Source organism: Paramormyrops kingsleyae, unplaced genomic scaffold (assembly GCF_048594095.1).
Source record: "Paramormyrops kingsleyae isolate MSU_618 unplaced genomic scaffold, PKINGS_0.4 ups93, whole genome shotgun sequence".
Taxonomy (NCBI): Eukaryota; Metazoa; Chordata; class Actinopteri; order Osteoglossiformes; family Mormyridae; genus Paramormyrops; species Paramormyrops kingsleyae.
In genome coordinates this window covers 43,353-66,050 of record NW_027326031.1, presented here as the reverse complement: position 1 = coordinate 66,050, position 22,698 = coordinate 43,353, and the positions used below count along the sequence as shown (strand labels likewise).

The following is a 22,698-nucleotide window of genomic DNA, read 5'->3' as shown; positions in this document are numbered from 1 at the left end:
TGCCTCCTCGAGAGCAAACTAATTTCATGGGGTTTCAGACCCAGAACCTGACTGCATGGCTACATGCCTGCCATCTGTGGATCGGTACCTCATCTAGACCCCCCAGGTCTCCTCACTGCATCTATTGGCTCAAGGTAGCCTGCGTACCTGGAGGGGTCCCTCGGTCTCGGCCAGCGCCCGGTCCAGCCTCCTCTTCACCTCAGCCAGTGCGGCGATCTCCCCCACCATGCTGTCGATCTCGTGGCTCAGCTCCGAGCGCCAGAAGGTGATGTCGTTGATGCGCTCCCCGATGTTGCGGCTGGTAGACTCCTGGCTCCGCCTCGTCAGCTGCTCCTTGTCCTGGATAAGCCGCACCGTGTCCCAGCGTAGCCGCTCGGCGCTGTTCCTCGACGACTCCGATTCGCGGTAGTAGCTCTGGTTGGACTTGTGCCAGTCTTCGGGCGTGTAGCGGGCGGAGAGGGCCGCCCTGCTGGATGGGTACAGCGTGGTCTTAGCCCGAACCAGGTCCTGGGGGGGCGTCTGGAGGGAGGCCAAGGTTGGGACAGTGCCAGAGCTCCTGAAGTACATGTTTGTCCTCCAGGGCTGGTCCCTGGCACTCTGGGTCAGGCCCACGCTGGGCTGGTGCCCTCTGTAGCTGGCCGACATGGTGGAGATGGCTGGGAGGAAGTGGCTGGTTTTAGGCCGGGCGTAAGTCGCCGTCAGCGTGGATCCCACCAGCTCCATGCGTCACTCCGAGCGAGCCGGCTGCGTCCTGGAATGCGAGGGAAGTAACGGCGGCAGTCATACGCCACGGAGCGAGCAGAACTGCGAATCCGGCGGCTTGCTGAGCGGCCTTTCCTGCCGTTCATTTCTCTCAGGCGTGTGCATGCCAGCGATTTATATAAACAGTAATAAACATTTCCACATGCTAACATCACCGGTAGTGCCAGGAAGAAAGCACAGGACTCACAGAAAAGAAAAGACTGAACTGTGTTTGTGTGGTTTTCCTTACGCTCTCATTCCCTCACACTGTAGCCTAATCTGTCACCCTTTAATAACTGAAGGTGCTTCACATTGAATCCCACAAATTCCACTGTAATTCTCAATTTACCGTTAGTTCCAGCAGGAAACATAATTCATTTGTTTTGCATTGTTTCCACTTTCCTTCATTGACATAAATAACGCAAACATCTTTCTTGGACAAACAAGGATAATTAGCTAAATACTGAATAACCCTGTTTTCAAAATAAATGCAAATATTTTAACGTATTTCCATCAAAGCAGCATTTGTACATTTTTGGCATTTTTTTGGTTTTGGTGTTTGGAGGAAAATCCTACTTTGTAATTATGTAATTTAGCAAGCGTCGCACATTACCCAATCTTAATGAGCTGTCAAAACAATCGCATTAATCAAAGCAACCGTATAGGAGACAGACAGATAGAAAACCGTTGCTTTGGCTTAATTTAAATTAACCTAATCTAAAACTTACGTGAAAAGGGGGCTTAGTCAAATATCCTCCCCATTCAACGCTCCCACGCTGCCTCGCCCACTGTACCTCACGCGCTACTTTTGCGCACACCTAAGCTGGACGCTCAAGAATTTAGGAAGGTATCGTCGGCCGAGCTATTGATTGACAGCATCGGTGCCCAATCAGGATTGGCATGTAGGAGCGGTTGACCAATCGCCGAATGGGGAGGGAGTTTTACCCGACGCAAAGTCGTCCAGAGTTACTCCGTTGCCACAGAGGCAGTTGCCCTTGGTAACATCTCTAATCCTAATAGTGGATTGTCGGTGCAAAAAAAAAACAAAAAAAAACGATTTTTTTAAAAGAAAAATTGTATGTGCGTGAACTTCTAAGGACATAAAGAGACACTAAAAGAAAAGAAACGAATTTTTTTCTATTGTTTTATTTCATATGAGGGATGGAGGATGTTCAGCCAATTATGCATGACCATGCTGTAAAACACACATAAATACCTATGCATGTTAGACCGCTGTTAGCCACAGTTTCCCATGGTTTCTTACCTAGTTTTAAGTTTTGTGACGACTGCTATAGTCAGTAGAAACAGCTGCTTATATTTCCCCTTTGTCCATTGAAAGCTAAAGGCTTATATCACCAACATGAAAGAAATTATTATTAAACACTGCAGTAAATATGAGTTATACATTTTTATTGATATGCTGGGATTGGTCACTGCAGTTACCTTATAGCTGTGAGGGGGGAGAGAGTTAGTGGCCCCCAAAATGGGCAGTGACTTCGACTTGAATGGCATCTAAGAGAGACAGGCAGACATCAGCCTGAAGGTGATGAAACATCCTGCTTTTGGTGTCCAAGCGTAAAGGAAGTAAGTCTAATACCTGCATCGCTGGCCAAACCCGAGAAGCCTGGGAGACTGGGGTGCAGCGGTGTCCAGTTTCAGCTCCCCACGGGATGGGCACCAGCCCCCGCCTGCCACCTCCAGTGAGGCTCCTCACACTGGCTGGGCGCCGGGGACGCCTGACGGTCAGACGGTCCTCATGTGCGATAGGGGCCACAGCCCCCTGAATGTCCTGGGTGTGGTAACATCTGGCAGCAGCAGCTGGACAGGAAGGAAGGGGTGGGGGGAGGGGGGGCTGGGGGGGTCATAAATTTTGCAGCTGTGCGCACATGTGGAGCCAAAAACATAGCCATCCCCCCCCACCCCACCCCTCACACACATACGTCCCACAAGGAACCCCAAGCTTCGCCAGAAAATGGGAAGGTTAAACCTCGACGGCAGAGAGGCTGACAGCTGGAGGCGCAGGAGGAGCTGCTCCGTCTGTTTGTGGTCCGAATGGAACCAGCTGACCGGGAATATCGGGATACTGCCGGCCCACGTGTGGACTGGCTGGGCTATCCCCATGAAGCAAGCGCTTCGGGGACAAGATACGAGGGGGCAGAGTCCGAACCACACATCCTGTCTGGCTGAGCCTCGTCTCGCAGAATGTGAGGTGTACAGCCAAATACAGCTACCATGCTATTCTCCTGTGTCCCCCTGCCAAGGAAACACACATTCAGGCAAGTGCTGCCCCTCCCCAGGTCATGTGACTTAGGGATTGTAGCAGGCAGTATAGGCCAGAGTGCTGGGCTACACCCCGAACTGGATCCCAGTCCATTAGAGCACATACCGTGTGGTCATTGATGACAAGGTAGATTTAATAGTATAGCTGATTGGCAAGTTTATTCACTCCAAAAATTCTCCACTAATATTTATGCTGCTTCTGGATGAACCAAGGTGAAGCCTTGCAGTGTCTTAAAGCACTGAAGAGCTCTTTCAATTCAAAAGCCTGAGATTCTGAATGTTGGACACAAGATGCCCCCTGTAGTCTCTGTTGTGGTTAAATTACCTGGGAGTTTTGCCAGGCAGACAGGATGTTCCTCGTGCGAGATTGGGTCCACCAGGAAATACCATGCTACTCGCGCATATATTATTAATTACTTTCCATCAGAACCATCTGACTGCATCTGCGGCTGGATGTTTGATTATTTTATTGGGATTAGCCTGTGTTTATTGTGAAGTCCAGTGCGTCGAGGCTCTCTGAGCTGGCAGGTGAAATCTGAAGCATATCCTCTGCTCAGGTGATTTTTTTTATGGTGTGGAGTCAGGTGACTCTCTTGCCTTCCACCAGTTAGGTTACAGCCGGCCTGATGAATCATTCAGGCCACCGAGTGCAGAGGAGGCAGTTTAACACGTTATAATAATGGCCGTGTCCTGTTACGCCGCATGGAGAGGGATCCCTTACACTAATCTGGTAAGACGAAGCCGCTTTTCCACTCGCTCCGGCTCTCCTGGCCTAGCTGATGACGGCCACCTAGACTGGACACAAAGCAAATCGTTTCGTGTGCTCATGTGCCACCGGTTCTGCTCTGTGGCGTCCGCACGGATGACATGCAGGGGATAGGATGAAGCAAACATATCCGTTCTTTTGGGAGGATGTGGAGGTCCAGATTGCACCATAAAGGACACGATAAAGGAAGCTCCTGCTTACAGCAGTGCCCCGGAGAGAAGCGACGGCTTCATTTGCTCAAATCAAACCCGGGGCTGCGAATCCAGGCTGAAGCTCTCTGTTGATTCATGGCCTGGCTGCACTTTGAAGCAGCATCTGTCTCGTGTTCCAGGCCTGGTGACGCAGAGGGATCCAAATTCCCACAATTCATCTTTGCACCATGCATAAGCCGCCCTAGAGCCAGAAGGATTTATTGCATACATTGTAAGTCTTTTTAACAGATGATTATTAATTGATTAAACCATTATTTACTTTCACTCCTCTTCCATTACTGTATATCCAATGCAAGGCTGCAGCTCCCAGAAAGCACAGGAGGACAGCAGGAAACACCCAGGAGAGGATGCCAGTCCATGAGGGAATCAAACCCACAACCCAGTGGATGTGAGAAGGCAGAGCTGCCCCTGGAGCCACCAATCATACCTCCTGTTTTAGGTCAGTTTACTCAACCTGGATCTGACGCTCAGTAACAAAGCCTGTCTTGGGACCTGAGCTGACGCCTTTCACATCACACTGGTCACATCCTTAAGAACCACGCCACCTGCTGTTGGTTTTCATTAAATCAAATTCTATAGCTAATTCTAAATGTCTAAATCAGGGTTGGGCAACCTTATCCAGAAAGGGCCGCTGTGTGTGCGGGTTTTCGCTGCAACTCCCTAATTAGATTACTAATTAGAGGACTGATTGGCTGAAGAGTCCTCACACCTGGGTTCGAAGAGCTGACTTACAGGTTACCCAGAAACCTGCACACACACCGGCCCTTTGCGGATAAGATTGCCCACCTCTGGTCTAAATGCTTTGCATTTAATGCTAGTAACGCCCACAGTATTGCTATTATCAGTGAGTATCAGTAACAGCACAATGATAATGACAGTGTCATGGTAATTATAAGCAGTGGAAACATTGCCGCTGGTATTACTGCTAACTGCCGTGATCCTGCCGATCGGAGCCACACCAGCTTCTGGCACTTTCCCAGTCAGTTGCTACATTATCCACCAAATTCAGCAACAAAAGCGGAGTTAAATGGCTTGTGTGTTGCAACCGTTCCCCTGTGAGCTGCAATGCAGCAGATACCGTGGTGTTACACCCCTGTGTGTAAAAAGTCCCGGTCCGCAGGCGGATCTGATCCTCTCCTTCTCAGAGGCCAATTACTAACAGGGTTACTAACAATAGGAACAGTATCAGCACTACCATTAGGTCCAGTGTTCCACCATGCATAGTATGGCATCTCAAAGGAACAACAGTCCTTAAAGGCATGGACACACCTCTCTCCTTCTTCTGCTGTTGCAGGGCTGTCAGGGATACAGGGAACCTCGGCCGGACAATATGACGCAGGATTAAGGTCGTGGGAGCAGTATCGATCCACCAGATTGGTGGGACAGATATCAGTCCTTGTGATGGTGGGACAGATATCGGTCCACCTGATTGGTGGGACAGTTCCTGTGGTATCTGGGTGTGAGTTCACTGTCTCCTGACCGTGGGGATGGCTTCTGCATGTTATTCAGACGCATCTGTTTTGTCCCTCAGTGCGGATCGGGTGGTAAGGGGTCTCCAAATAGATAGAGGGTGGGGGTGGGGGTCATTCCGTGTGAGGTATTACTCTGGACTCCACAGAAGCATTGTCGTAAACATGGCTGTTTTTAGCAGCCGTGAAAGGCGGCACTGCGGAGGTCATGTGCGAGGGGGCTGTGTCCGGCTAGGGCCTCTGTGCCGACCTTGCGTGCTTTAAATACGGTGGGGGGGACTGGGAGGCTTGTGTGCTGCAGTCCGGCCTGCCCCTGACAGGCTGCGTGCATCCTGACAGCATCGTCCAGCTCCTGCTTCCGTACCCGCTTGTTGTCTTTCTGTATTTGCAGGTCTCTGGTCTCTGCATTAATGTGCAGACTGCCACTCCGAATGCGAACAATAATCTTAAATAATTAAAATCAACTAACGTGTTTGTGCCCTTGACCTTGTTACCTGACACCCTGAGCGTGTGGCTTTGGGTCCAGTCCCTGCTCCCTGTTCGTGTGGCTTTGGGTCCAGTCCCTGCTCCCTGTTCGTGTGGCTTTGGGTCCAGTCCCTGCTCCCTGTTCGTGTGGCTTTGGGTCCAGTCCCTGCTCCCTGTTCGTGTGGCTTTGGGTCCAGTCCCTGCTCCCTGTTCGTGTGACACGCTGCGTTTGATTGAATTCGGGCATGCCAGTGCTTCTGTCAGTGTGACAGCCTGATGGTCATATGAATATATTCTTGGCTGTTACTCAATCTGTATGGCTTGGTGTGAAATTGCCCCCCCCCCCCGATCATGTGAGATTAACATGACACGGCACTTGCTCCGTCTCCCAGGAGAGGGGACAGTGGTGACATGGAAAGTGACTGGACCATGAAAGTCAATGACATGATCAGCCCCCCCCCCCCCCCCCCCACAGAGCCACCGCCGGGCTGCCTTGAAGAGTTACACGCTGTAGTGGCACGGTGGTCAAACATCTTGCCCTCTCGCCTGAGCCTGTGGGCCACAGGGGGTCTGTGCTTGAATACACGAGTCCCCACGTTGGTTACATCCATTTATTCCCACTCTGTTCTCTATCTGCCCCCCAGGGCTTCTTTTTAATCTTTCACCACAGTAATTATTAGCTTAGCATAATCGCCTAGCACATTAGCTTAGCATATTCGCCTAGCACATTGCTAGCCTTTGACTGGTTGTGCTGGGTGGTGGTAAAGAGCACTGGGCAGTAACAACGACTGAATCGAATCTGGTATCTAATAACTCATTAATGTGATCACTTTGAGTAGGACGTGTTCCATAAGCATCACAGCTGTTGCTAGGAGTCTGAGGCTTGCAGAAGTGGGGGGTGTACGGCCAGGGTGAGTCAAGTGTGTTAAAAGTGTGACAACCGACCCCGTTCAGCAATTGGCCCCGGCCCCCCCCATTCAAAGGCCTTGACTGTTGGTGGCTCTCTGACAGACCTTCACTGTAACTGGCTCTAATCCCGCGGGGAGGGGGGGGGTTTGTTGCCTCGACACGGGTACTAAACCGAGTGTCCAGCTGTATAAACGCGCCAGCGAGGGAGGGGAAGCCACAGCACTGGACGGGAGCCCAGAGGCAACAAACATCACTGAGCTCCATCCAGCCTCCAGGAAAATGATACGCTAGACGGAGATCACGTTTTTATAAGAATCCCGCTGATTCAATCCTGCCATCCTATCCTCTCTCCGTGAGGGGTAAACTACAGCATTAGCTTACAGACACAAACGTCGAACATCACCGGTCCCAGGTATGGTTACTGTCACGTACACGCACAGATTAAGTGTGTGACTGACATACCTCTGTACAGTCAATTTGCCAGCAACAGTGAGCTCCCCCTGGTTGCTGGGGGGGGTTTATTGTCAACCGAACGCTCGATTTCTGTGGTGACAAGGAGTCAAATCTCCTCACTCCTCCTCATGGAGCTGCTACTTTTGCATGGTCTACAAGGCAGGGTGGTTAATGAACAAGGTGCTGGATTCCCCCCCGGTTATGACGCTCTGTTACCGAGTTGTCACATTAACTATGGCCGAGTGACTCAGAGAAGAAACCTTTTTCAACGCTACGACCCCGTCACCAGGCGACCACATGACCCCGGCAGTGTCAGGGCGGCAGCTGATCCTCCCACCGGCCGTGGGGAGGGCGTGTGAGAGCACGGACCCCCGCCAATTACCAGCCGGACAGGAGATCCAGAGCCGGGAAGGACGTCCTCTGCTCCCGGCTGAGAGACGCCTCTTAGCGATACTTACGTTATTTATTATGCTGGCTAGAGTTTTTATACAAACTGCCATTCTCTGCTGAGGCTGTAAACTCTCCCGGTTTTACGGGAGGATGTCGGCCCCCACGCTTGAGGGCCAGAAGCATGGTGCCGTTCAGGAGTCGGCTTTGGCTGCCATCTCCGTGCGTCATCGATCATCGCCCGGTCTAATGCATTTACCGATATGTTATCGGTTTCCATGGATACATTAGTGGCTTGGCCGGGATAAGCGCTTGGTGGCCCCATCAAACTATGGGGGGGTGCAGTCTCCCCCCATGACTGCAGCCCGAAAACATGGAGGGACGCACTGGTGGGACAGCTCACAGGGAGATGATGGTGGGCTTCCAGGATTGGACTATTCTGGAAACCAGACATGCTGTAGGGGGAGGTACTTTCCACCCCTTCCTGTAACCCCGCCCACCCCTCCTTCCCAAGGGGGGGAGTGTAACTAGGTCCAGGTGGGGGCAGGGGTACCCTGCCCTGTCATTTCTGTGACTACCTCTCCTCTCCCGATACGGCCGGCGGCGTGAATGTCGGCTTTGTTCATGGGGGCGGTGACGATTGCATTCCTCCAAGGCCATCGTGGGGGGGTGGAGGCCTCTGAACATGGTTCTGAGTGGGATGGCTGACCAGGCTCGCATCCCAACCAGGTCCTGACGCTGTCCAGATTGCCCCGGGTCGGTGGGTACCCCTCACAAGCCTACGAGGAATGTGGAGAATGTCGGAACCTCCGGCAAGCAGCAGGCATCTCCTGGCCGGAACGCGGTGGGGCAATACCGTACTATGGTGGGAGGAATTCGGGACATGTCCTCACCATGAGGGGCCTATGGGGGGGCGAGGAAGGCCAATGGGGGGGGGGGTGAGGAGGGCCCATGGCGGGGGGGGCGAGGAGGGCCCATGGCGGGGGGGGAGAGGAGGGCCCATGGCGGGGGGGGTGGGGGGGGATGTGCGATGTCACTCACCAATTCAGCAAAAGAGATCCTACAATCACCCATGCTAATCTGTCTGTCTATCTATCTATCTGTCTATCTATCTATCTGCTTGTCTTTCTGTTCATCCAAACAAATATTACTTTCTTCCGTTTCATATCCCAGCATGCCCTCTTCGGATACCTGTTTTTTTTTTCTAACCTTTCTGCTCATACCTGCTTTCACACAGGGCTGTTTGGTGTCATTCTGCCACTTCCTTGCACCCAAATGTGAGATCAGATTCTAAACAGTGCCCTCTCAGGACCACTCAGGGTACTGCGGGCGGCTCCAGCTGATTTGATTGTGGCGTTCTTGGCCTTGTCGTGGTATTAAACCGCCTGTGTATTTTGGTTCCCTGTCTGGAGGGGATCCAGTGGTGGAAGGTATGAGTCACGCCATGTATGTGTGTGCGTGTGAGAGAGTGTGAGTGTGTGTGTGCGTGTGAGAGAGTGTGAGTGTGTGTGTGCGTGTGAGCAGTGGGATATCTGTAGCTGACGGACACGCTGAAATTCAAACTGGCCTTTTCCCTTTTTTCCGCCCCCCCCCAAGCGTGGCTTCTCTCCATTAAAGTCACGCTCCCCCCATGGCCCAGATCTTCCCTTCCGCCTTTCGCTCACTGCCTCCCTCTTCCATTTCGGGGGGGTTCACCATAATAACCAGCGACTGCTGACCGTGGTGCGAACCTCGGCGTGACCGAAATGCAGACCCCCCCATGGGTCAGTGTGACCAGGTAGCTTCACGCCGCGGTCTGTCCCCACCCCCGTGGGAGAGACGGACGGATGCGTGCACGCTCGTGACCCGCAGTGTCCTCTTCCTCACTGTCACCGGAGTCATTTTAACATCCGGAGTGGAAAAACAAACTGACATTTGTCATCTTTTGAGGTTTTTGCTCCTTGAAACTGCGAGAGGAGCAGACGCAGGGAAACGCCAAGCTGCCAGTGCACTGACTCAGCAAAACAGGCGTAACTAAAGTGGGAGTCGCTATGGTGCTCTGCCGTGTCCTGCCCCCCCGCCCACCACGGGGCTGGCCGTTTTTCCGTGTCTGTGAAAGGTCTGCTGGCTTTTCATTGAGGGGGGTGTTCATGGAAGACAGATGGGGGGGACTCATTTGCACAGACGTGCTGTTTCACATAGCATATGCTGGATTCTAATGTGACCGTGTCCATGAGTGCTGAAGATCCTTATAGCTATCGGCCGTTACTGTTCACACCGTGTTGTGTCTTCATGCTGCAGGTGTCGCTTAGAGGGTTTGGGTTCTGATCCAGGACGAGCATGTCAGGTGTCTGGGTCAGAGTCGGCGTGAGTCCAGTTTCCCCTGATCCAGAGCTGCTATCAGGTCCAACAGCAGCAACCTGCTTCGGCTCCTGTACTGCGCAGTCCGACCGGAAGGCCTCTGTACCAGAACACTGGGTCCATTTCTCCACAAAGAGGTCACTGTACATTTCACACTGTGTTCCAGCACATTCCGACAGCTTGATTCACTCTTCCATGTCACTCCGGGCCTCCCCAGAACCCTGGGCCCTTGGAAATGCCAAGGGTGGCAGGCAGGAAGCTGACTCCCTGTCCCCCACCCCCCCCACAAAGAAGAAAAGGCCAATTCACCCCCAGATCGACAGGCACTGCGAGCCAAGCACAGATTGGAACAACCCCCTACCCCCCAGCTCCCACTCCAGATAGATTCGGGCGGTGGGAGAATGTCCCACCCCCCTGACCAGACCTGCCATATTTAGAAGGGCAAATTTTAAGACTTTCCATTTGCTCCGCCCATCAGCATCACGCTCATTGGCAGCTGGGCGGTCAGCTGAGCCGAGGGCCGTCTGTGGGTGGTTAGAATGTCAGTCGTGTCCATCACGGATGCCAGGAAGTGGGCGGAGGTATGTGGCAAAGCGCCGGCTTCACTGCCCAGCCGGGTGACAGACAAACTGTCACCTGCGTGGGGGTTTAAGGTAAATAACGCTTCAAGCAGCTCTGCTGGGGAGGGCAGATTAAAATATAGTGCATGTTTGTAATATGTAATATGTAATATGTAATATGCATGTTTTTCCTACATAGTAGCTACAACGCTGCAGCTCCCCTCACTTTAAGGTGCCACAGTTATCCCCCCCCCTGCACCCCCGTGTCTTTCCCTAGCGCCCCCCCCCCCCACACCGGACACGGATTCCACGGCTGGGGCTGTTTTTTCTCTCACGTGCTCCAGCACGCGAGCTGGTTTGCTGAGCGGAACCGAACCTGGGCTCAGGGATTGGCCAGCCTGTGCTGTCAGTCATCTGGGTTTGGAGCCCGCCCCCATGGCCTGATGGGGGAGGGCCCAGGGGGGAGGGGAGAGGAGCCAACCACCACGTGTTTTATATGGCTGCTGGAGCCATGCACGCCTGTGATTTGTTGCATGTGTTTCTGCAGAATCCCTGCCCCCCTCCCCACCGCACACACACTGAGCCAAGCAGCATATTTGTTCACCCCTCCCTCCCGCTGGAGCCCCACAACCCCAGCCCAACTGTCACATGTGGAGAACTGAACTCTTTATTCGCAGATGCCCCCCACACCCCCTGGGCCAGTAATATGAGTCATCTGTCGGCTATGATGTTATGGAATATAAGACAGCCTCAGAGGCTCCCGTGATGTCACAGCGATCCTCCATCTTCCTCTTTGCTGGGGGGGTGGATGATGTTTGTGCCATGTCTGCATTTGGCATGCGTGTGGTCCTTTAATGTGGCGGCTGCCTTGTGGCTGGATGCTGATTGGTTGATGCCAAGGTGGGCGTGGCTATATGTGGGTGTGAACTTGTGTTTCGACCCCGCCTCCCCCACTCCCCAGCAAACACAGGCTTTTTTACGGTCCTTCGCTGTCCTGCCCCAAATTGGGACTGCAGCGCCCTTTGTGTGAACAGCAGTCTGCTTGAGTGTCATTCACCTCCCTTGGATGGGGGGGGGGGGTACTTTCGCATTCCTCGGCACTGAGGTCCCAAACCGGTGGTGAGGACCTCTCTGCTGACCCTCATGCCGCCATACTGATTAGCGTCCTGCCCCAGCAGGGTGCCAGCGTGACCCCATCTGCCCCGAAAGGCCAGCTCATGACATCGAACGTCTAGATCACAGACTGGCGGTGCTGACAGGACCCTGTGCTGCAAACTCCCCAGGAAAGATCTCCCCAGGAATTCTGCATGCAGTTTCTGATGACTGTGCTGCCCGATCTCCAACTTGCCCTGAAACGCCATCCCATGATCCTCTGTCCGTCTCACTGACCTCATACTGTGCTCATTTGCTTGATACTATCTAATGTCTAATATTTACTTTTGTTTAATATCATTTAGGACATTAAAAACTAATGTAGTTGTCTACTCAGCCAGTTGAGTAATGGTTACCTGTAAGTGAAGACTGTATGCCCCCCCCCCCAGCTTTTGAAGCAGCCACATTGCCTCAATGCCCCCCCCCCCCCCACCTCACCACCTGGAAGAACTGGAATCCCCCTCAGCTCATCCTCTAAAGGGGCTGGTGTTACAGACTCACCTGTCCACTTAGGGTCGTAATTGTGGACATCAGGAGGACTAATGCTGGAAAGGCACCCAAACGGGGGGGGGGCATGTTCCAGGCCAGCGTGAGAACAGCTATCTGATACGCTGGGGTCACGTGACACCTGATCGGGGCCAGGCCAGCGTCCGCACAAGGCTCTTTCCGAAAGAGAGAGAGGCAGCCGCTGGGAGAAGGCAGCCAATTAGCATGCAGACATGGGAATGGCCACCCCCCCCCCTCCTTCTCCAATCAACACGGAGAAATCCAATATAATTGTGGAATAAGGTAAGCGCTATAAAACAATGTTGGGAAAAAGTGTTATACATCCATCCGTTTTCCATAACCACTTATGTTACGCAGGTGTAGAAGGATGCCAATTAGGGGCTTTACCTTCTCTGGTGATTGGTGGCCTAGATTAGATAATTAGCCTGTGCATAATGGTTTGGGCCTTATAAAGGACGGGAACGGCAATAGTGATTCATCCGTGGTAACACACGCCAGGGGGTTTTGGGCTTTTGCTGTCCATTTTGGCAGTCTTGTATCCAGAGTAAGGGAATTAGCCTTTGCAGTCCCTTTGTCAGAAAGCAGCGACTTGACTTCTGCTTGGTTGAACTGGTAGGTAGTATCTCCTCTCTCCGGTGGCCCAAGCGGGGGTTGTATACCACACGTGATGTTTTTCATTTTTCTAGCGAGTGGCTATGAAGCTGACATTGGCAGCACTGTCATCCTGCGCTTCTCTTACCTGATACCTGGTAGGTGCCCGTCGCTGCTCTTTCTCCATCTTTACTGCTTTCAGGGTAACGTGTTTGTATTCCCTTTAGGAATGGGGCTGTCGTCATAGCGCCAACGCTGCTGTTTTGCGTTTTTTTCCTTTTTCGGGGGGTTTTTGTTAAATCGGGTTGACAGAGGCTGTGAGGTTCTAGCCGGTTGGTCGGATTGGCCAGTCCGGGAGGGAGCCTGGTTCAGCAGTCCCCCGGACGTCAAGCTGCGCCATCGCGTCCCGACACGGAGCGACGCCAACTGGCTGTTGCGCAGACTCATGTTGATGGTTGTTGGTATTCTTTTGATTTTTTTTTTTGGTGTTCAGTTTGATTTGGGGGGTTGTTGTGTGCAGTGGGTGTTGTGTGGAATTGCCTGTATATTTGCTGTGATGTTAGTGTTGTAGTAATTACATGGGATATGCGTGTGTGCGGCCCCCAGATTGCTGAGTTGCATCCTCCTTGTGTGATCAGCCCGCGGTGTCGGCCTGGTGGGCGGTCACACAGGTTCGAGGGGGTCCGGAGCCTGACCCGGGAGCTGTGAGAGCAAGACCGGGAACAACCCAGGATGGGGCGCCGACCCATCAGAGAGCACACACACACACACACACACACACACACACACACACACCTATTTGGCAACTGCAAGTCACCTCTGCCTGTTTTTTTTTAGACTGTGGTGAGAATCCAGGGCAGCCAGAGGAAACCTCACAGCGACACGGGGAGAACATGCAAACTCCACACACACGGAACCCCGGCAGAGACTTGAACACTGATCCCAGCGGTGGGAGGTGACCACGCTAACCGCTATGACAAACGCCATATGTATACAAGCCCCTTTCCACTGAGCAGTTTTATAGTCTCATGACAAATACGTGCTCAATTTGAATTTGATGCCAGCAACACTTTCAAAGAAGTAAGGATGCGGCATATTTATCACCGTGCTGCATCAGCTCTTCTTGTAACAACACTCTGTAAACGTTTGGGAACTGAGGAGACAGGTTGCTGTAGTTTTGAAAGTGAAATGTTGCCCCATCTTGGCTGATGTACAGTTTGGGGTCTCCTTTGTCGTATTTTTCTTTTCATGATGCGCTCACAGGTTACACAGTCTCCCAACTTTTTGGAAACAGGTTTGCAAACTGAATGGAGATAAGTATGAATGGCTGATGTGAGGGACTGCAGTGCTGATACTCAGGATTTCTGAGAGGTTCAGTCAGATCAAAGATCATGAAGTAAGTCTGTCCAACTTGGGGGGGGGGGGGGGCTTCCTTTAAGAGAGGAGATGGGGATGGACGGGGGGGGGGGAGGTATGACAGGCTTGTGAAATCATGGCTTGAATGGTGTTGGGATTGCCCCCCCGCCCCCACACACAGACTGTACATATTTGTGTAGATATGAGCTCACAGCCCAGGCTCAGGCTGACACCGCTGGACTCCTCCAAGAGCCCAAAGGACCACCTCCCACACCAACCCCCAGATCAGCCCCCCGCCCTTACTCACAGCACCGTGAGCCCCCCCCATGATGCCCGCTGCCTGGCAGCCCATGACTGAGCTTACATGAGCCCTTTCAAACCGCCAGCTGCTCCGATTACCCTGGACGCCAATGGCTGTGTGGCCCGTGGTTAAGGACTCGGAACATGGAAGGTTCTGGTCCGCTTCCAGGCCAGGCTGGGCCAGCGGGCCGGGAGCCTGAAATGATTTAGCGCAGGGACAGTTCCAGCTGAATATGTGTTTATTTTGGGTAAAAGTGCGGAGCGGGGATTCCATGCAGGGTGTCCCCTGTCCTGCACATCAGGGGAAGGGTTCCAGGTACTTACGGAACATGGGCAGATGCATGGATCTGCCTGTCTATGTATCTTTGGATACGCCGACATTTGGCTGTTTTCACAGATGTGTTTTAATCAGTATTTTTACTTATTTCTGAATTAATGCATTGTATGATGACTGTACATCTATGAAAATTACATCTATTAATTGCATAAATGTAAATTGTATGAATTGCATACAGTTTGATTCTTACACATAGTCTATGACTCCTGCTATGTACTGCCCCCTCCACCCCGCTGGGACAGTACTGAGTACTGCCCCACTGCGTACTGCCCAACTGCGTACTGCCCCACTGCGTACTGCCCCCTCCACCCCGCTGGGACAGTACTGCGTACTGCCCCACTGCGTACTGCCCCCTCCACCCCGCTGGGACAGTACTGCGTACTGCCCCACTGCGTACTGCCCCACTGCATACTGCCCCCTCCACCCCGCTGGGACAGTACTGCGTACTGCCCCACTGCGTACTGCCCCACTGCATACTGCCCCCTCCACCCCGCTGGGACAGTACTGCGTACTGCCCCACTGCGTACTGCCCCACTGCGTACTGCCCCCTCCACCCCGCTGGGACAGTACTGCTACTGCCCCCTCCACCCCGCTGGGACAGTACTGCGTACTGCCCCACTGCGTACTGCCCCACTGCATACTGCCCCCTCCACCCCGCTGGGACAGTACTGCGTACTGCCCCACTGCGTACTGCCCCCTCCACCCCGCTGGGACAGTACTGCGTACTGCCCCACTGCATACTGCCCCCTCCACCCCGCTGGGACAGTACTGCGTACTGCCCCACTGCGTACTGCCCCACTGCGTACTGCCCCCTCCACCCCGCTGGGACAGTACTGCTACTGCCCCCTCCACCCCGCTGGGACAGTACTGCGTACTGCCCCACTGCGTACTGCCCCACTGCGTACTGCCCCACTGCGTACTGCCCCCTCCACCCCGCTGGGATTACTGCGTACTGCCCCCTCCACCCCGCTGGGACAGTACTGCGATGCCAAACTGGCCCTCAGCCACCCAGATCAGACTTCTGGGGAGCGAAAGTGACACCGACAGTCTGCTGAGGCATCAAGGACACACCAGTGACATGCAGACCTGTCAGTGTACACACACACGCACGCACACACACACACACACACTGTGCTCTTCCTGTTGGGTCCGGTAGCAGAACCTAGCTGTCTGGTGTGCTGGTCCTCTAGAGCTGAGGTGCACCTGGCCTGTGAATGAAACAAACACCGCAGGCAGCACAGAACCCTCCGTGGTGCAGTCCAGACGAAACACACCGAGCCCAACGCTTCTTTGCATCAGCACTTTCTGTTTGTGTGTAGATGTTCTCCAAAGTTCCTTGATTCACTGAGTTCCTTGTGTCTGGGTGTCTGCTACGTTATGTCTGTGTTCTCCTATGTTCCTTCTTTGTGTCTGGACGTTCCCCACGTTCTGTGTTTTTGTGTGGATATTCTCCTACATTCCCTGTTTGAGTGTGTACGTTCTCCTACGTTTCACATTTATGTGTGTGCATTCCCAAACATTCCTTGTTTGCGTTTCGATGCCCCCCTACCTTGCCTGTTTATCTGTGTACATTCTTATATGTTTTTTGTTTGTGTGTAGATGTTCTCTTATGCTCCATGTTTGTGTTTGGAAGTTCTCCCACGTTCCTGGTCTACACAGATAGCTTTTCCGCGCCACTTGGCATGCTGTGTTTTCTGACTCAGAATGGTGGGGGGGGGGGGCATCACCCCAGGCATGATCAGGCAGCAGCAAACAAAAGGTTGTTGTGTTAGGAGATCCCCCCAGTCCAGCACCCCCCCCTCCCCACCCAACCCTGTGCTGAGCTGGGAAAAAATCACCGCTTACATCTTCCTGCCTACGGTCCTCCCTCATGAGGCATGGACATCATTCCACATCATTCCACATCATTCCACATTCCCACCACAGGCTTGCCAGCCGGCCAGCGTCTGAAGCCGCATCTTCACAGCACGACTCGTCAGCAAGGGGGGGGCGGGGGGGGTAAAACAGACGTGTATGTGCTGTGGGCCCCCACATTGACTCTGTCTGCCCAGGCTGATGCTGCACCGTATCAGCGCCTTACCCCCCCCAGCCCATCTGATCCACACCATTGTTTTTCAGATAAACTATTCACATCATCTTCCTTCCTCCACACACCAAAAGCCTTTAATTACAAATTAATATTCACAGCTTTGATCAACAGCACAGTGCCAGTGGGTGTGGAGTTACAGACAACTCAGTTCATTGATTTTTTTTTTATATGATGCTTTCACAACGTAGTAGCCCCAAGGTACTTGGCAAGGGTGTGGGGCAATCACTTACACAAAATGGTGTGTGAAAGCTGGGAAAAGGGGAAGAGAGAAAGAAGGAGTGAAGTGCTCTTTCTAGTTACGCGGCACAAGCAGCATGCGGGCCGTGTGGAGCGTGTGCGATGCCGTTCGGATTCCCAGCAGCACCGGCGGCCTCTCCGACACCGAGCCTGGTTCGGAAACCACATCCTGATGGAGGCTTTGCCTCTGAGGATGATTTGCACCCGACGAGACAGCGGCTGCTCCTGTGGCTCTCATGTGGCACATTTATCCAGAGCCGGGCTGAACTCTGAAGCAGCTTCCGTGAGGCTCCTTGCCCAGTGGCTATACAGAGAGCCCCACCCACCTGTTTCAGAATGACATCCCCCCCCCCCGAAACAAAGGGCTGGTGGAGATCTTGTTGATGAGAGCCAGGGATGTAAAGCTGGCAACCTGGGTTTCCTGGCACAGGACACTGTGTGTTAATGTAGAGGGCTGGTGCTGGGGGGCACGGGGGGGGAGGGGGGGCATGTCTGTAACAGCATCCAGACAGTAAGCAGACACAATGTCAGTCTGAACCTCTGCCAGATAGGGGTGACACTGAGTCACGAACAAGGGCACGCACGGGACCAAACCGGCCTCAACATGCTCCTCCTCACACACACACGCACACACACACACACACACACGCACACACACACACAATTGGCCTGACTACATGTCTACATGTGCCTGCAAGTCCTATCCATTCATCCTCTTAACAACTGCTCATGGAGGAAGGGCTGACCTTGTCCAGCAGTCTCTGAGAGGTGACAGACTTGGAGAATATTCCTTGAAATGTATTTTTGTACTACATTACCCATGATGCTTTTGGGCGGTCACGAAAATAACGAAGTTCTCCTGGAGCACTTGCACCTTCATTCCCATCATCGGGAATGTCCTATGAATTCACGGGGGCCAAATTATGCCCCAAACCACAGAAGGTGTCGGATTATAGCGGAACACGACGCGACTCCTCAGAGCCTGGGGAGAGATGGTGGCTATCTGGGCGCTGACCTTTCGGCGAGGATTCCCGTAGGCGTGCGACGTGCCCGCCGGAGGCTTGACATTAACGCGGGCGACCTCAGCCAGAAGAAGGCCGCTTTCATTTTTGATTTCACAAGAGGCCTCCTGTGCTCGACCCGCCCCGGGCTGCCCACCCCAAAAGTTCAGATGACAAAAACGCCATTGACGGGAGCCAGAAGACTCTCTTAAATTTTGTTAATTCCCCCCTCTGTCTTTATTTAAAGTCACGATTCCCCTTTTTCAGGGACGCAGCCTGGTCAAATCCAACGGCTGTGAAGCAGCCGGCCTCTCTGTCAGCAGGTTGGAAACACACACACACACACACACACACACACACACACACACACACACACACACACACGAGTATTCATGTACCCACTCAGGTCAGGCCTTCATACCAGTGATCAGAAGGTTGCCAGTTCAAATCCCAAGCTTGGCAGAGTGACCATATCACCATTGAGTGCTTGACCAAGACACTTAACCCCCAGAAAAATGCCTCAAGGGCAGTGAATGAATGGGCCCCCTCCTCTCTGACTCCGAGCTTCGCTCTCACCTCTATGTGTCTTGAGAAAGTTGGGATATGTGAAGAAGGACATTCCAAAGTACCTGTTCTTGCACAAATGGCAAATAAAGGTTCATGTCACACTAACAATGTTTGGGTTTACTGAAATGGAGTCCAGGTGTGAGTCACACAGGAATGAACAGCCAAAGGGCAGCATTAAGAAGAAAAGAAAAAAATGAAAAGACACAGGGAATGATTTCACGTGTTACTGAGGCATGACCCCAGCGGGGCCCCCAGGCTGTGGGGTCAGGATGAATCAAATCCCTTCATCATCTCCCTTTGCCTTATGCCACTTTCTTCCTGTTCAGGCTGTGCTCTTTTTGCTGGTAAACTGGCATGATCTGGATTAAAAATCATAATGCTTATCAATCTGTAGGAAGCCAAGAGTCATATAAATTAGTTAGCAGGGAAAGACTAAAATAGATGTGGTATTTTTATGGTACATAAATTTAGGCCTCACATGCAGATATACACGCAGAAGCATAATCTGCAGGTAACAATTCAGAACTTCCATGAAGATAGATGCCGGATGTGCAGGAATTCCTGAATGGAGCGGGACCAGTGCTGATATTTCCCAGTGTGACTGTCCTTGTTGGTCGTGTGGTGTCCTTCTGCAAGACCAAACCGCGATGCCACGCCTGAGCGAGAGGCCTGTGGGGGCGGGGGGCACTCTGGGCATATTCACACACACTCCTGCTGCAGGATCTCGCAGCTCCACCCACCCATGCTCCCTCTCTGTTATTTCCTCTCCTTCCCTCCTCCTCTTCCCTCTCCCTCTGTTCCTGCCATTATCCATCTCATTTTTGACTCTCCCATCTCTCCTGTCCTCTTTTCTCTTTTTCACCCTTTCTCTCTTCGATGGGAACCGGATCTTACGGCTACGTTCCTTTTGAACGGCTCATCTTTATTTTTTTCTTAGAGGGTGGGGGTTACTTGGTGTATCTGTGAAATAATCGCTGAGATAATGAAAGGGTGAGATTTGGATCAGATTTAGACTTAGACATCCCACCAAGTTCATTTCATTTTGCATGTATGGACTAAGTTTAGTGGCACCAAATTACTCCTATTGCCAGACATAATATCAATGATCTGCACTGTAAACATTACACAAGGTGACGCCCTATCCCTCTGCATGAAATGCGTTATGTAAATAAAGTTGCCTTGCTTTGAATACAATTCATGTAGCACTTAATATTAGAAAACAAGTATAATTTGTGCAAATCAGAGATATAAACTGTTATCAGAAAAACATCTCTGTCAGTTGTTGAGCTGCTGAGTAGGAGGTCACACTCCTCGAAAACGGTGTGTTGACAAGCAGCGACAGACAAATCCTGCTCATTCTGCTTTTATGGAACCTAAAACGACTACCTCTTGTGACTGACTGGTTGTCACTGTTCATGTAAAGGGGGGGGGGGGAGAAAATCTAGGGCAAGAAGTGAAATTTGGGCACAATAATGAAAATAATGGTTCTCAAGTACCCCCCCAAGTTACCTTTGTTCGTACCAAAGAGCCCTTCAAAAGAATCAGAAAGAAACACCTCACCCCCCCGGTACCCTTCCCTCTTCCTCAGGCCCCCCACCCCCCCAGACCCCTGACATATGGGCTTCTGCTCCCCCCCACCACCCCTCCCCGGGGCTCCATCTTCCTCTGGAGCCCACAGCCTTAAACCTCGCCTGAAAGCCCACTGACCCCAGAACAGCTGCTGAATGCAGAGGCGCAACACCATCTGCATTAAATATTGCAAACGCTGCGCTGTGACCCTCTGCTCCTGTGCCTTCCCACACATGCCCCCCCCCCCCCCCCCCCACCCCCCTTGAGGCCGGGCACTCTTACTGCATCCTAAGCCGAGTTCTCTGTTCCAGCATCTGGTTCCTCCTTTACAGCAGTAGGATCAGGCAGCATATGGGGCCTGACATTCCAGGGATCTCACACGAGCGTCACAAATACAAACCCATAAGATGGGAACCTTATTCGACCATAAAACACGCCGCTGGAAGCCCAAAGCCAGAGTGTATGGCCCAGACATCAGTGTCATATTCCCAGGAAACGGGCCATAGTGAATAAACATCACATAGTGCCACCCTCCCCCACCATAAAAAAATATACATACGCTCCACATTCTGCCTGTGATGGGGCCGTATTACAGCCGGCCCTCTCTGAGGGACCCCCGCCCTCTCTGAGGGATGTACGCAGCTCTAATTGAAGCCAGGGCCTGTTTTTGTTTGAATTTCGACGGTCTAAAGTTACACGGACTTGGGGCTGTCATTACGCGCTGGCCAGGCTACAACCTCGCTTGCGGTGGGAGGCGGGGTCTCCGCAGTCACGGCATGCTTAAGCCGGACTGGGAGACCAAGCTCTTCTGCGTCCTGACAAGGACAGATCCTGGCATCTCCAGCACTTCCCAGGAATCTTTGTGTCACTACCTCCATATACTAAGATACCTTCAGTCAGCATGTTACACTGTTTGTTGTTTTCAGTTGTTAAAATGAATCAGTTCTGTTTACGTTTTATCAACGACAGTCAGTGTAGTTCCAGTTGTATACAGTGTTCCCTGAGACCGGATCCTGGTAGGGACAGGCGACCCACCCTGGATAATCGCTTATGGAAGGTGGAGAGTCAGAATGTAGATCCTGCCAGTGAAGGTTATGTTCCTGAGGTTACTTTGGTGATGCTCTTACTTACTGATAGGGCCCAAATGTAGTGTTGGCAAGGGTGGAGGTTTGGGGGGGGGACAGCGGGGACATTTCCGTACCAATTCTGTAGCAGAACTGTTTAGGGGGGAGGGAGCTTCAGGGCTGATTTGGTCCCAACGAATGCTAAAACCAGACCTACAGGGCGAGGGGGTAGCGGGGCTGACGGCCATGAGGGGTGAGGAGAAGGAACTGGGATTATATTTGGGGGTGGAACAGGAGATGGAGGAACATGCACAAGACACCCCCATTCCGGAGGGTGGGTCTCTGTCATGAATAAATGCTCTCGTCACCTGACTTTATCCCACTCCTGTCTCATCGCCCCCCACCCCTCCATAATTCGAAAATATGAAACTATTATACAATGAGCACGGCGGAGATACGCCCTCCTATTTTCACAGCGCCCCACCCTGACCCCAAAACCAACAAAGTACAAGGAGTTGATTGTTTTTAGCACAACGTTCAATAACAGGGCAAAAACAGAGCTGCCCCCCCCTCCCCCACCCAGGAGGGGGGAACAGCTCCCAGACCCAGCTCTCCTTACTCTGTTCCCACTTTCTGCAGATGTCCTTGGGACTGGCCACGGCCACGCCCCCCTTTGCCTACCAACCCCCCCCAACCCCCCACCGGATGCACCGCATGGACCGTGGGGAAGGAGGGGTCAGCAGTGTGACCTGAACGCCACAAAAAGCTGCACAAACGCACCGAATCGGAACGAGCCAGGAATCTGGAAGAATTTAACACCCGCTGGATGTGCACACAGAGCATCTGTGTTCGGGACAATAAACGGGACACCCCCCCCCCCTCATCCCTCAGGAATGTGCTATAACAGCCCCCCCCCCCCCCCCGACAGTCAGCAGCTTTCAAAGCCAGGCCTCCGTTCCTCAGCTTTAACTTTTAGGAGTTTATGGGCTATTCTCTCTATATATCATCCATTAGGGATGAAACGGTTACCAGCTTCATAGTAAACCATGAGTAAAATCCCCAGCAGTGAGTATTACTGTTTCAAAATGTCATCATCATTAAGTCTGTGGTTGATTACCGTGCTTTGAAAAACGTTAAATACTGTCCAGCATCAACCAGTGACCAAGTTAGTGACAGTTTCCCCGACACAGCCGCAGCGAGCAACACGGCTTTGTTTAGTGTTGGTAAAAACATGGAGATTTTAAATGTTACAGTTTTTCTCGATTGCTTAAACACATTTGCCCACTCTGACATCACATTTTCAAAACAGTTAACACACAGGATAAAACTGAAGTTCAATGGCCAAA

At 52.4% G+C, this 22,698-nt stretch overlaps 1 protein-coding gene and 1 long non-coding RNA gene across 4 annotated transcripts in view; one reads left to right on the top strand and one right to left on the bottom strand.

Moving 5' to 3' along the window:
• LOC111846597 (tektin-3) overlaps positions 1-22,698 on the bottom strand; it is a 37,278-nt gene that overhangs the window by 7,514 nt on the left and 7,066 nt on the right. Inside the window, exons 1-5 of one of the 3 annotated variants that reach the window (XM_072708456.1) lie at positions 5,269-5,480; positions 2,339-2,559; positions 2,185-2,253; positions 2,006-2,087; positions 148-751 (exon numbers count right to left, since the gene is read on the bottom strand). In XM_072708456.1, coding sequence (XP_072564557.1) covers positions 148-723 — 576 coding nt within the window. In that variant the 5' untranslated portion in view covers positions 724-751; positions 2,006-2,087; positions 2,185-2,253; positions 2,339-2,559; positions 5,269-5,480. Of the gene's footprint in view, positions 1-147; positions 752-1,469; positions 1,563-2,005; positions 2,088-2,184; positions 2,254-2,338; positions 2,560-5,268; positions 5,481-22,698 lie in introns of those variants that run through there. The other 2 variants (XM_072708455.1, XM_023816955.2) reach the window with 2 other exon arrangements.
• On the top strand, positions 3,628-13,072 carry LOC140586922 (uncharacterized). Its single transcript, XR_011988714.1, has 4 exons — positions 3,628-3,751; positions 4,296-4,438; positions 12,248-12,523; positions 12,928-13,072. It is a non-coding gene; the product is annotated as an uncharacterized lncRNA (long non-coding RNA).